The sequence below is a fragment of the Suncus etruscus genome, chromosome 20 (genome assembly GCF_024139225.1).
Source record: "Suncus etruscus isolate mSunEtr1 chromosome 20, mSunEtr1.pri.cur, whole genome shotgun sequence".
Lineage (NCBI taxonomy): Eukaryota > Metazoa > Chordata > Mammalia > Eulipotyphla > Soricidae > Suncus > Suncus etruscus.
In genome coordinates this window covers 6,983,013-6,997,583 of record NC_064867.1, presented here as the reverse complement: position 1 = coordinate 6,997,583, position 14,571 = coordinate 6,983,013, and the positions used below count along the sequence as shown (strand labels likewise).

Below are 14,571 nucleotides of genomic sequence, written 5' to 3'. Positions count from 1 at the left end.
GCCTAATAATGAAGAGAAACAGACCACATCTAAGGGTTTTTCTCTGTTCATGCCCAGAATCATGAAATTAGTGAAGACTATTCTGCTTTCTCTGTCCAGGCTCAGCTTCCTCATATCAAAGTTCATGCCTACTTTGCTCCTGTCACCCCACCGACAACTGTGGGAGGAAGTGGACAGCGACTGTGCAGATGCTGTGTCATTCTCTGACAGCAGCTGTGGGGCCCATGGCATGAGGACTTGGCCCTTTCTGCAGAGAAGATCATGCAGTGGGTATGTCTGACTCACTCCATCGCCACCCAGAATCTCAATTCTCCATTGAGAAGGGCATTTTCAGGTAAAGCACTTCTGTAAAGATTGCTGGGACTCTGGTGATAGCCTTCACCTTTATTCTACGGTGATGCAACAGATCCAAGCCCTGTTGTACCAGCGAACATCGGCAAGAGCTCAGATCAAGCAACCTGGATCTCTAAGAGGTGGGTGCCAGTTTAAGGTACAACTATCCTGCCCTTGACTCTATCAGCATTCTTCAAACAGACCATCAGTGTTAGCACAAATTAAGCAGGAAAAGAAAAGCTGTTGGTTTCCTACCTAATACTTAAGCCGGTGGCCTACTTTAACTCACAATGATTCCATTTTGATGAGCAGGATTTTTCCACTCTGAAGATTAAACAGCAACTATACTGCAAATTGTTATTGCTGGATCGTTTCATATGTAGAAACTCCAGTGGAAGGTGAGTTAACAGGGTTCATGAGACACCAAAGAAATGAGGACACTGAGCAGGGTCTGCAGCAGTTCTGTCAATTGCAACGTGAATACCTTGAGGCCAAAAACCACACAAAAGTCACTCTGTATTGCTTAGTAGGGGGAAAAGCTCTACAGAGTTTTCGTTACAAAAAAACCTGTCATACCACAAAATTTGGGGAAAATGAGGGCCTGAGTTATGGATAGTAATATGATCAATTAAAGTCATGAATGGATGCATGTAGAATGAGTGTGATTTTTCCCAAGTTTATTTTAAAATCTTAGAAATAAAGTGACACCGAAACTATTCAGAAGTATTACACTCATAATAATGAATAAACCATTGCAATGCTTTATTGCTATAATCGTAATGTGGGTAAATCTGAGCAAAACTATTTTCCAGAGTCAGACTTTCCTAATGTCACCTCCATCTGATGCTGCTCTGTCCTGCTCACCTGGGAACCTGGTCTCCCCAAACCTGAGCTCCTAAGAAACTGAAGCAGCAAAAACAGTACTTTCCCCATGAACACAGAGAGAGACCAGAAAGATTCCTACTTGATGGGCAGTTTTAGAAGCATTTCATTTAGAATACAATGCCGTTCTTGAAAGGGAAATTAGGTGACATGTATAATCACAAGAATCAGCGTAAGACAATAAAATCAGGACTTGGATGATTGACCCCAGAACTTATGGGATTTAAGTAGTATACCAGCAGTTATGGAAATACACATTTATACCACAGAAGGAGGCGTACATGTGAAAGGATCGATTCAGAAGTCTACTTAAACAAAAGGACACAGAAGCACACTTGCTTCAGTGACTGGGATGGAGTTTCCATTCTGAAATAAATGATCAGGGCCGGTATGGTGAAACACACTGACCTCTCATCTCTTACATTTGGAATACATGGATTCAGAACCTCACTCTTTAATGAACCGAGGTGACAGCTGGATTTTAAATGAGACAAACATTTGCAAAACAGACAGAAAACATTTATTATACAGAAATGTGTACATTCTACTAGTAAAGTAGCAAATTTGCTGGTGCCATGATTTAACCTGTTTCAGACTAACATTCAGTGCCACTTGGTTTGATGAGCTTTTAAATGACTTTACCCACTCCTAAACCCTGATGAGGAATTCAAAATAGCACACAGCATCAAATGACATTTATTGTTCCATAATCCTTGAGACAAGAAAAGAATGCTAAATAGACAAGACAACCAAAACCTTAAAACAGAGAGATAAAGTCATTTCTTTCCCAAAAGATACGGGTATAGGAAACATGAGGTCATAGAAAAGCAAAGGGAGACAGATAGGCAAGCTCTCCTTGAGAACTAGAACATTAGCTGTTATCACACCCAACTTGAGAAAACAGAGGCAGTGCGCTTCTTCATATCAAATAACCCTCCAGTTGAGAATAAAACATAAAATGTCAAAGCTTTTCCCCCATTGTGAAGTAGTTTGCCTTCTGGGAGAGATTTCAAACTCAAACTCACCCAGTCCCATTTCTGCCTGATCAAAGTGAAGGCCCAAGTAATACTCTCAGAACTACAACCCTGGGTAGACTGGAATGCTACAGCAGAGGCCTCGAAAATACTCGATGACTTTGGGAAGGGAGATGACAAAGATGGAGGGGTGGATGCAGAAACAGGCTGCTTTAAAAACTACACTGGCAGACAAGCATTTAGTTTGGTGAAAGAGGCACTATTAAAAAACTGTGTGTGGGATGTCAAAAACCCCTAGATCATCACCAAATGCTCCCCCATGACTGACTGTACTTGTATATTTGAGAAGTGTTAATCATTTTCATGGTACAGTTTAGTGTATGGTATCTGCTGTTCCATTAATCATTTCATTTCCACAAAGATCACTTAACATTAAACCAGAAATTGTTTTCCCCTGTTAGATCATCTATTGTCACGCTAGAGTTGGGGTGGGATAGAAAGGACGGTCAGAAACAGGAAAAACAAAGAAAGGCAATGAGGCTTCAAGAACAAGAATCAGAAACGAAATACTAAAACAGAAGAAGCAAAGTTTTCCAATAAATCCATGACAAAGCGAAAACAAAAGTCTTTGTACCTATTAGGATTTACACTGATCCTCTCACCAAGGTACTCTTGATAATGCAGTTTGCTTCAAGCCGCCTTTGATCTTCCCCAATGGATGGGCACGATCAAACACGTATAGAGACATGATCTCTGGCAAGGTCTGGAGCCTCTGCCAAAACCAGTCCCCACCTCTCTCCACAGACAGGTCCATACTGGCTCCAGCACAGACGTGACACTCTCCCTGCCCCAGGCCAGCATAAGGTTCGGGCGGTGAGAACCAGACTGGCACAGAAAGAAAAATGCCCGAGGTTGTGTCTACTTTCACTTCCAAACCGCAGACCGTGTGCGAGGACAGCAAAGGCTCCTTCGAGGAACTGTGTCTACTGGCCTCGGAGGCGTGAGAAGGGCAGCCCGCTCGCCCCCACAGGATGCATGGCTCTGGCAGTGACAGGGAGGCATCAACTCACAGCTCAATAGAAAGGTCATCTTGTGTTTTCAATATGAAACATTTCATACGATAAAATCCAATCCCAAAGACTTCTTGGATTCAGTCTTCACACACTTTTAAGCGTGACTATTTGGTACTGAATATAGTTCAGACTATATAAGACATCACTTCAAAATTATATGGATACCACCACCATTTTCAGCTGCAGAAAAAGAAGTGAAACAGTTTTTCAGTCAATATAAGATGATCAATCTATTTTGGGGATAAAACAGAAATCAACACCGTTCCCCAAATTAGAGGTTACCTTTATTTAATTCCAGAAGGGCTGGGGGTTGGGTGGGCTAATTACCTAGCTCCAGGCCCTCTTTTCCAAGCTAGTTATATACATGCTCTTTAGACATTCTGCTTTTTGATGTCTAGCCCTTCCTCCCTACCAGTGTCCTTGTCCTGCACTTATGCCTGGCATGTATATGTGTGTGTGTGGGGGGGGGGGCGTTGTGAGGGTCCCTCAGGGCTATCACAACAAAGAGATAATATACCAAGCAGAGTCAAAATAATCATTATCTCTTCAGAGAAACAGTATGACACAATTATAAATGACTATCACAAATTTGGCATAGTACTTATCAGAAAATGTGGAGAGACATTACATCTTGGACCAAATGAATTTTTTTCATGAAGACAGAAGTTTGATTGCCAAGGACAGTCTATGATATCTACAGTTGGCAATGTCGCTGTTCTCACAGAACAGACATGCCAGGGCAGTGAAGTTCCCTTTTTAGACATGGTGCAGTTTAAAAAGCGTGCTGGGGGCAGGAGAGAGAGGCCTGCAGCTACCTGTTTCGATACCCCATACCACATACAGTCCCTCAAGCCCTACCAGGACTGATCCCTGAGGGCAGAGCCGCGAGTGAACCCTAAGCCTGACCCAGGGTGTGAGCCCCAGCCCTGTGGGGGAGGATAGTGAGGGAGAGAGGAAGTGAAAGAAGAGAGCATGGAAGGAAGCGAAATAAAAAGTGGGAAATGCTGGTCTGAAACCAAACACTGAGGCATAGGTGCAGGAGAAAGACAGACAGCCAGTGCCAGAGGAGAGCTGAGCCTATGTGCCGGTGCCTCGATGCTGTGCAAGCATCAGTTCCCAGTGGCACCTTTCAGGACACGGCTTTCCAAGAGAGGGCGACACTTGACAGCTTGCTCTTCAACATAAAGTGTTTTTCTCAGGATGGGTTTAGATCTGGACTCACAGATGTTTAAAAGTCTGAATGTATCATTTTCTCATAGAATGCTGCAATAAAAAGCCCTTCTCTGTCACTTTCACTCAGCTCACCTGAATCCCTCTGGTTCTATTTCCCAGTCTCTCCCTGAAGAGACTGATGAAGGTAGTAGGACTTGAAGCCACTGCTAAGGTGCTGAGGGCTTCCGAATTTCATCACAAGCCCGGGATCTCTGGTATCAGTCCCAGACTGGATAATAGCAGACGGAGATTTCCATGTATCCCAAATAGCGCTCCTGATTGCTTTCTGCCGACACCACCCACCCTCTTTCTTTCCCGGAACCACTGTCTACTCAGTTGCTCTTTCATGTCTCTGCAACTTACCCTCTCCCTCAAGTTGGGAGCCAAAAGGTGGTGCTTATAGGACTCCTTGTGCAGGGCCTGGGCAGAACCCAAAGACTCAGAGTGCAGCAAAAGCTCCAGCACTGGCACCCCGTAGCTTCCAAGCACTTCTAGGTATGAATTCCTTCTCCCCAAACCAAGACATCTCACCTCGATGCCTCCTGTCTCTAGTTTTCCAACTTCCTTTTTTTCTTTTGCTTTTTGGGCCACACCCGGAGAAGCTCAGGGATGACTCCAGGCTTGGGGGGTCATATGGGCCACCGGGGGATCGAGCCGCGGTCTGTCCTGGGTCAGCTGCGTGCAAGCCAAATGCCCTACCGCTGTGCTATCGCTTCGGCTCCAAGTTTTCTAACCTTATCTGTCTCTACAATTTGTATTAATAAAATGAATCACACCCCTCCTTTATTTAAACAATTCACTGACATCCTGTGTATTTTAATCAAAATTTAACTGCCAATGTCACCAAATCTTGCAGCCCAGCCCTCAGCCCGCAGGGATTCTTATTCTGCTACCTCTCAGACCTCCTAAGAAGTCATGCTCCAGGCCAGAAAGATAGTTTAGCAAGTTAGTTACTTGCCACACACACTACCGGCCAAGTCTAATCCCCGGCAGAGCCTGAGTGCAGAGCCAGGAGAAAGCCAACCAGGTGTGGGCCCAAACAAAATAAAAAGCCAAGCAAGCCCTTACTCACACAATGCCACCCCACCTTGTGATGCCCATAACACAATTACCTGCTTTCCACTCATTCTTATTTTGGGGGAGAAATGGGGGGTCAGGGAGAAGAGGATCCACACCAGAGAGAGCACACAGCTTACTCTAACTCTGCATTCAGAAATCATTCCTGGTGGGCTCTGAGGTACACATGGGATGTCAGGAATGGGAATCAAACTTGGGTCAACCACTTGCTAGACAAACAACTACCCACTGTACTATCATTCTGGCCCCCTCACTGAAGTCTCAAGAGAAGTGCTGCCTCACAGCCTCAACACTCAGGGATCACTCCTGGAAAAGGGGTGAGGGGTCCTGGGAGATGGGGGTTGCCATGTGGTGCTAGAAATCAAATCCAGGCTTCCTGCATGCTAAGCAGGTGATCAGCCCACATGTGCCTCTCCAGCCCTAGCACTTAAAATACTGATCTGGGCTAAGAAGAGCGTTCAAGGGTTGGAAGCATGCGACTTCATAACATAGGGTCTGAAGTGTGTTTCAAAATCCCCCACCCCCATTATTATCCTGGTTTGCTTCCCCTACTTGAGGAGTTGTTCCAGGAACGTGTTTGCTCAAGATCTTTCTAGCACCAAAAGCACGTAAATGACACATGATATTCAAGACAACATTGAACTGAAACTGTTTCTCTGATGTAGGAGAAAAGACTTCTTAATTTGCTAGCTAACGTCTTATTTAACTACTCAAAACAGTCTTTTTTTTTGGGGGGGGGGGGCCTACACCCTTTTACGTTCAGGTGTTACTCCTGGCTATGCGCTCAGAAATTGCTCCTGACTTGGGGAACCATATGGGATGTCAGGGGATCAGACAACGGTCCGTCCTAGGCTAGCGCAGGCAAGACAGACGCCTTACCGCTTGCGCCACTGCTCCGGCCTTAAAAATAATATTTTGATTCTTTGCTTAAAATTAATAAAGTCAGTGCTCTCAAAGGTAAGCAATGCTGATAAAAGGTAACCGTCTTTCATGAGCCCAGCACTTCAAGACACATGCACACATGCAAAACGTACCTTTTACTGTGTAGAATAAAAAACAACTTTCATCTTGAAAGTTCTGAACCATCTAGAAGGATAAAATAAAGAATGACCATTCTTGACTGAAAAGACTAAATTAAGGAAAAAGTCATAATCTTATGTACTGTTGCATAAACAAAAGGCTAAGTAGTCACAGTTATAATTCTTACAGGTAAATGTGGGGTAATAAAACTCTTCTCCACCTGCTTTATGGCAAGAGCCTTGTGCGGACTTACCCTGCTGCATGGTCCTCGATTTCTGCTGTGTCCCCCACAGGGGTGTACACCCTGCTGAACTGGGGACCAAGTGACTTCATACTCAATGCCTAAGTGCTCTTCTATTAATTGGAGGATGGTACTTCTGTTCTTACAAATTAGTCATTAATATAGGAAGCTAAGAGATACACCTGAGTGCTTCCATATACTGGAGTAATGCCCAGCTCCCCCACTGCATGTCTAGATTTAACAGGCTACCTGGGCATTAGGAGCTACTTTCTCTGTAATTTATAGTCCTTTTATATATTCAGAATTCCTGTTAATAAATTTTGTTCCCAATCTTTGAAAATGGGTCTCCTGAGCTTTGCAAAAGTGGTCACATCTCTTCTTTACTTCATAGATATTTATATGTATACATGAAAGCTAATAGACCATTCTAAAAGGGAAAAGCAAATGGAAATGCCAATTTAAATTACCTGATCACTGACAAGAATGTGAATACCAGTGGGTCCCTGTCTATAAACCTGGTGAATTTGGTGGAAAGGAATATTAAACACCAATGCAAGTTTTCGAGCAACTTCTGAAGCAACCATTTCTTCCAAGTAGATTGCATGATAAACTGGAAAACAAAAACAAAGCACCGTTTGAGCTCCAAGATCAGACTCTTCAAAATACGAAAAAACGAACATTTAATCCCTTCATCCCAAAGACCCTGAAATCTACAACTCCTCTCTGAAATACAATAGTAAAGATTTATAACAATAAAAATTAGTAGTTATCACAGAATATGCAAAAGGACTTGAGACATTAATGTTTCTTAAAAACAAGTAGGAACCAACAGCAAAAATCCAGCTTTTCATTTCTGCATAACAAGATTAACCATTTACTAAAATACCTCAGAATTGTATACTTAACATGGAAGGACTTTATGCTATATAAATTACTTCCAAAGGGGCTGGAGCCATAGCACTGGCCAGCCTGGGTTCAATCCCTGGCATCCTATATGGTCCCGAGCCTTCTAGGAGTAATTTCTGAGTGCAGAGCCAGGAGTAACTCCTGAACATCACCGGTGTAACCCACAAACCAAAATAATAATAATAATAATAATAATAATAATAAATAAATAAATTATATCCAAAAAAAGCTCTTTTTTAAATGACGTGTAGGTCCAGGGAGATGAGTAGAGCTTACTTGCTTTCTCTAGAACTGCATGATTTTTCAAGCACAGTTGGATGTGGCCCTAAAGCAAAAACACTGTACTTCGAGCAAAATGCCCAAAGACCCCAAAAGGGTCATAGTTTTCAATACAGTAATCCAACTACTGACAATCTTTTTTAAAAAATTGGATCACTGAGTTACAATTAGAAAGTTATTATTAAGTTTCAAGGTATACAATATCCTAACATCAATCCCTCCACCAGTGCCCACTTCCCTCCACCAAAGTCCCAGTTTTCCGACTGCCCACCCAACCTGCCTCTGTGACTGGCCCTTTTTCCACTCCCCCACTGTCCTTGTGTTCCTTTCCCCCAACTTACTCCCCACTACCCATAAACCAGTGACAAACTTCTTACTTAGGAGTGAGTTCTCCTGCTCTTTGTTTCTATTGCCTTTGGAAATTTGATAGTGCATATGAAGTATCATATCCCATGTATGAGAGATAATTCTGTGATTCCTGATGACCTTAGGGCCTAAAAAGAGCAGCCAATATCTCCCTCTCCCTCTCACCTTGAGAATTAAAAACACATATAACCATACCACATGAATAGCTGAAGCTGTGGCTAAGGAAGCTGCCTCCTCCTCTAGAGTTCTAGCAGCAGCAAACCCAGAGTTCTACATTTCCAGAACAAATGGAATTCGGTAGTAGACATTGTCTGCAAAGCGCCATGTACATCTGCAGCCAATTAGTCTTATAGATCCTATTTAATTATGGATTCAAGCCAAATTCTAATCACGAACATCGGTAAAACTATGCTTTTCTAAATCAGAATTTTTCACTGTTGTGCCTTTGTGGGCAATTATATATTAAGAAGAGCTTAGGTTTTGGAACGTGATCAGGTGAAGATTACAGAGAAACAAGCAGCAGTTTCTACCTGCTGGTCCACAGTAATGTCTGCATCTTGTGGCAAGTTATTGTTGCTGTGGCATGATCCAGGACTCTGAAGTGTTTAATTGGCAACAACTTTTCCATATTCTGTGGACTGGCAGTTAAAAAACACAGATCTAGAACAGTCTAGAGCCAGCATGGGCCAAACCCAGAACCCATCACTTCCATGATGTCCACACTGAGAGGTCTACAGCTGTTTCGGCCCTAGTAGAGCCAGGTGGGGAAAAGACCATCCGTTCTACAACGTCAATGACAACTAAAATCCGGCCTTGTTCTGGAAAAGTTTGCAGACCCTTATCTATGTATGCAGCTTCAGAATCCAACAGCCCCTGACATGTAACTGAAATACAAAAGATCTTAGCAACCTTTAAGGCTAAGATCTTCTATTTTCAGTCTTAAAATTCACAGCATTTGAAGCTAAAATGATCTTAACAGGAAAGCTCAACAGCCATGCTCATCTTGGGAGTTTACTAGAGTAAAATTCAAATCACAAAGTATTTTTCAGACCACTATCCATCATTTATATGAGTAATGAATGACATCTCTCAATTCCATAACGTCACCTCTACAAAGTTCTAAGCATGTTGCCCTCATTCTGTTATAGATTGTGGGGCTAAGGGTGAGAACATACAGCCACCTTTCATTTGAAAAAATACAGGCTTTGAGATGATGGCTTCCACCCTTCTCTCACCTGTGGGCCAGCAAAAACAGAAGAAATATTCTATGGAACACTAAAGCCAGAATTTTAAAAATGTATACTATTATTTTATGAATTCATTTTTAAATCTAATATTAGTGAAATTTGACCCAGGTGCACTTTGTACTAATGGAAATAACTTTTTTCAGACAAGCCATTGAAAATCACAGCTTTAAAAAAAAAAAAAAAAAAAGCTGGCTTGCTTGAAGGACCATGATCAGGAGAAACGAGGCCCGCTATAGTGTTCACCACCAAGAAAGCGAAGAAGTTTCCATACCTCAGGATCAGAGCGCTCAGAGTTGGCACAACTTGTCTGAGACACGCAGACCTACCTACCTGGGACAGTAGCTACATCTCTGCACAAATTTTTTTTTTGGTTTTGGTTCTTTTTAGGCCACAACCAGCAATGCTCAGAGGTTAATCCTGGCTCTGCACTCAGGAATGAACCCAGCAGGGCTGGAGTGGGGGGAAAGGAATGACCACAAGGATTGCTGGGGATTCAACCCAGTGAGCCAAGAGCAAGGCAAATGCACTACCTGCTGTGCTATCCCTCTGGCCCACAGATCTGACCTTAGGTATTTATCCCCAGCCAATAAAAGGAAAATACTCTTCCTTCTTGCCAAGGTAACAATATTTCACGTTTCTCGATTCATTAATCTGAAAGGAAAAAAATCCCAGCACCCAGAGCCAGAGTGCTGAGAGCACTGAGAGAGGCTCTGCATCTGTGGCCTTTCTGACAGGCACCTCTCTGCAGGCATCCCAACATTACGAAAGAGCAATGCCGAGGTTATGTGAATCCGTCTCCGAATTTTGGGTGTCTTGCCTGGCTGTCAAGAAGTGAGTACGAGACCCCTTCAATACCCACCATAGGGTGTCCCACTGCCATTCTCGTCCCCAGAGCCCCCAGGCTGTTGCTGTGCATGTAGTGGTGTGCCACCCGGCTGCTCCTGGCAGACGTAGATGGTCAGGCGGGGCCTGACTGACCTGCAATCAGAAAAGGAATTCATGAACTTGGAAGAAAAGGCCGGCTCACACATGGACAGAAGACAACTATGGGGATACATCCTGTTTTCTTACGAGAAATTTACAGTGCTATTTCATCATACAAAGTCAATACTGATGAAAATCAAAACACCTCAGACGTTTGTCAGAGGTGGGCTAATCTGATGATCAGAGTGTAAACCACAGACATGATCTGCCGGATGTTGGTCAACTTAAATTTCAAGATGAAGTTAGCAATTTAAAATTAGTAAGCTTCTATTTTAATGGGATTCTCACATCACAAATCCAAAAAGAGCAATGACTGTATATGGTCTTTACAAGAAAGCAGAGTTTATGATGCTATCATTTTAATTCACAATAGAAGTTTACATTTTTACTATTTAGTAGTAGTCATATGATCTTGAGAACCAGAGATTCTGTATTGCTCACCGAAATGAGAAGTTTGTTTTCTTGGCAACAAACCCAGTCGTCTTCAAGAAATCAGTACTGCCCATGTGCACTTTTCTACCAGTCTTACAGTCTACCTCTGCCCTCATCAGTGCCTGCATCATATTGGACCTGCCCTGAAGGTGTACACAAAACAGTCTTCTCGTGAGCACAATGCTGCCGCTGTGCCACACGCCCACATCACGTGGAGACACATTCTGCCCGATTCCCCACAGGAAGAGAGAGACACTCTTCTCCCAAGAGTCAAAGTTCCTTTGAAACACCATGTTTTACCTTGACTTCAGAGAATTATAGAGCCGAATTCCATCGGCTGCACCACAAATTTGTACTAAGTCCTCCTTTGTCAATTTTAGTAAGTCGGCACCTGGAGAACAGCAAAAGAAGCTTCTTAACAGAATGCACAGCAGGCCTGCACAGTCTCCACAAAGTAAAGTGAAAGTACCCTGATTAAGTATATATACAACAGGCGTTTCCAAAATTAAGTGGGTTTATTAGTCTTCTTTTCAGGGGCTGAAAAATCACTCAGGCCGCTCTGGAAATCCACCTCACTTATGCCAACAAAAACCTAAGGCTACTGCTGGCCCCTTCAAAGAGGCTCACCCACTGTGGGTAAAAATGAACACACAAGATATTCAGTCCACACCAGCCCCACTGAGCTGCCTCCCACATCCTGTATTAAGAAGGAACTTGGGGCCGGAGAGATAGCATGGGGATAGGCCATTTGCCTTGCATGCAGAAGAATAGTGGTTTGAATCCCAGCATCCCATAAGGTCCCCCGAGCCAGCCTGCCAGGAGCAATTTCTGAGTGTAGAGCCAGGAGTAACCCCTGAGCGCTGTCGGTGTGACCCAAAAACCAAAAAAAAAAAAAAAAAAAAGATGCAATCCCCATCCCACCCCACCCCACCCCACCCCACCCCACCCCATCCCCATCCCCATCCCCGTGTGTCTCATGGAGCAAATGGTACCTGGAGCTGAAGCCTCAGTGCAAGGGAGGATAGCATCTAGAAACTATGTGTGTTTTATGGTCAGGTACAGCTTAGAGAGCAAAAAATATGGTTTATCTAATCACTGAAACAGAACTGTCTATGTGGGTTTTCACTGCTTACCTTATTTTAGCCAAGTGGTGGTATATGGATAAATATAAGTCTGAACCTATATAAGTAACCATGAGACTAAACCTTACAAAAAGTGCAATTCAAAGGCCAGTTAAACAGCAGAGTGAAGGGTGCTTGCCTTGAACATGGCAGACCCACCAGGTTCAATTCTCAGCACCACCTATGGTCCCCTCAGCCCCACCAGAAGTGGTCCCCGAGTACAGTGGGGTATGCACCCAAAGCAAAAAGATAAACAAGTAAATAAATGGAAAATATGAAAAATACAGGACTTGGCCAAAAGCTCAGTAGTTTGTTACAGGCTGGGGATTTGGCCTCTGCATTACAATATGCGAAATGGAGATAAATGTGTCCCTATCCACTCTAGCAGCAGACAAAAACCTGGAAGTGCATTTTGTCCATAATCTGTGTTCCTATCCAGGATGTGGTTAACTGGAAGAAGATCCCTTTCTAGGAGTAAGAATTGACTTTCATGTGCCAAATAAACTCGTAAATATAGAGTAATGGCGTTTTCTAGTTCTGAAAGCATGAATGTGACAGCGTTCACACTCAAGCTGTAACACAATTAAGGTAACTATGTCTTCCCTAAGTCTCAAGTACCAAGAGTTGTTTTATGTAGCCACATAAATCAAGGTGTTTTTCTGGGCCAGAGAGAAAGCATGGGGTAAGGCGTTTGCCTTACAAGAGGCTGTCAAGACGAGCCCAAGACAAACCTGGGTTCGATTCCCAGCATCCCATATGATCCCGAGCCTGCCAGGAGTGATTTTTGTGCACAGAGCCAGGAGTAACCTCTGAGTGCTGCCAGGTGTGCTCCCCCCTCCAAGAAAAAAGATGCTTTCCTCTATTGTTCCACTAGGTCCTGCCCTATAACTCTGAAAACAGTCTGCACACAGTTGTCACCAGAGATGTGTGTGTTCCTACATGTCTCACCCAGAGAGGGGGATAAAATTCTGAATACACGAGTAGTCCTGGAATGTGAATGTGAACAACAAGAAGCTCTGAGCAAGAAGCCTCTAAACCTAACTAATGTTGGGAAACTCACAGAATAGGACTGGCCAGCAGCTTCCAGTAAAGTGATCGGTCTTATCCAAGTGTCATCTAGTGTAATAGCATATCCTGGGGCTCCTTCAGTGCCAAATGTCAACAGTTCCTATATGCTGTGTTTCTATCTTCATCTATCTTCTCCATAAGGGTTCAAAACATGACCATACCCAACACTTCAGGGCTTATTCCTGGCTATGTTTAGGGATCATAGGGATCACTCCTAGCAGTGCTTAGTGTTGAATACATGGCAAGCACCCTACCTCCTGTATTATATTTCCAATTATTCATACAGTGTACTTCATAGAGACAAAGTTACATGAGGAATGAGTAATCAATGCACAGCACCATTATAGGAAACCCTGAGCTCAAGAGGAGGCTGGCTCCCAACGATAGAGTGCCTGATTCACACACAGGAACCCTGGGTTTGATCGTCAACATTGCCTGGTTCTTTAGCAAAACCAGCAATAGCCCTTCAGCACTAGAAATAACCCAGAAGCATAACAAACTCCTATCCTAATCATGCTTTCCCCTTTCTCCTTAGCAATTCTTCCCCAAATCATCAGGAGATGGAGTTTCAGTCTTTTTCCTTTTTGCTTTTTGGGCCACACCCTGTGACGCTCAGGGGTTACTCCTGGCTATGCACTCAGAAATCGCTCCTGGCTTGGGGGACCATATGGAACACAGGGCGGGTGTGTGTGTGTGTCGATGGAACACAGGGCGGGTGTGTGTGTGTGTGTGTGTGTGTGTGTGTGTGTCTCGAACCTCGGTCTGTCCTGTGTGTGTGTGTGTGTGTGAGTGTGTGTGTGTCGAACCTCGGTCTGTCCTGTGTGTGTGTGGAACCTCGGTCTGTCCTGGGTCAACCACATGCAAGGCAAACATACTGCTGCACCACTGCTCCGGCCCCCCATGTTCCCTTTTATTATTATTTATATTTATTTCAGGGGTCCACACCTGGCGGTGCTCAGGAATTACTCCTGGTTCAGGGGAGCATACGGAACGCTAGGGATCAAACCCAGGTTGGCGCATGCAAGGCAAACATCCTACTTACTGTGCTATTGCTCTCACCCTGAAATCATGTTCTTTGGGAAATAGGATTTTCGCATATCCCTGGAGCTACACAACTATGCTCTTTCTTCTAAAACGGCTAACGTGCAACGTTCAAGTGGACTCACTGTGGAAAGGAAAGCTGACTAACACTTCTCTGTGGCTCATCCTTTCCCAAGCTGTGCCTACGATACATGTTAGTTGGTGGTCAGCAGCAAAAGGTCCTGAGGCCAAATATATCTGGAAGAAATGGGCAGCGCTGGTCCACCTGGTGTGTCTACCTACTGGAGGCCCTCTAAATTGGCTTCCTATAGTAAG

At 43.8% G+C, this 14,571-nt stretch overlaps 2 protein-coding genes across 3 annotated transcripts in view; one reads left to right on the top strand and one right to left on the bottom strand.

Annotated features, from left to right (window-relative positions):
- Positions 1 to 989, top strand: part of FBXL2 (F-box and leucine rich repeat protein 2) — a 60,877-nt gene extending 59,888 nt beyond the window's left edge. The window contains exon 15 of the mRNA XM_049766427.1: positions 100 to 989. Coding sequence (XP_049622384.1) covers positions 100 to 207 — 108 coding nt within the window. The 3' untranslated portion in view covers positions 208 to 989. The remainder of the gene's footprint in view (positions 1 to 99) is intronic.
- A 723-nt stretch (positions 990 to 1,712) lies between these two features.
- UBP1 (upstream binding protein 1) overlaps positions 1,713 to 14,571 on the bottom strand; it is a 53,160-nt gene continuing 40,301 nt past the window's right edge. For both annotated transcript variants that reach the window (XM_049766403.1, XM_049766404.1), the window contains 5 exons: positions 11,327 to 11,417; positions 10,470 to 10,588; positions 7,280 to 7,422; positions 6,586 to 6,637; positions 1,713 to 3,442 (listed from right to left, as the gene is read on the bottom strand). In XM_049766403.1, coding sequence (XP_049622360.1) covers positions 3,405 to 3,442; positions 6,586 to 6,637; positions 7,280 to 7,422; positions 10,470 to 10,588; positions 11,327 to 11,417 — 443 coding nt within the window. In that variant the 3' untranslated portion in view covers positions 1,713 to 3,404. The remainder of the gene's footprint in view (positions 3,443 to 6,585; positions 6,638 to 7,279; positions 7,423 to 10,469; positions 10,589 to 11,326; positions 11,418 to 14,571) is intronic.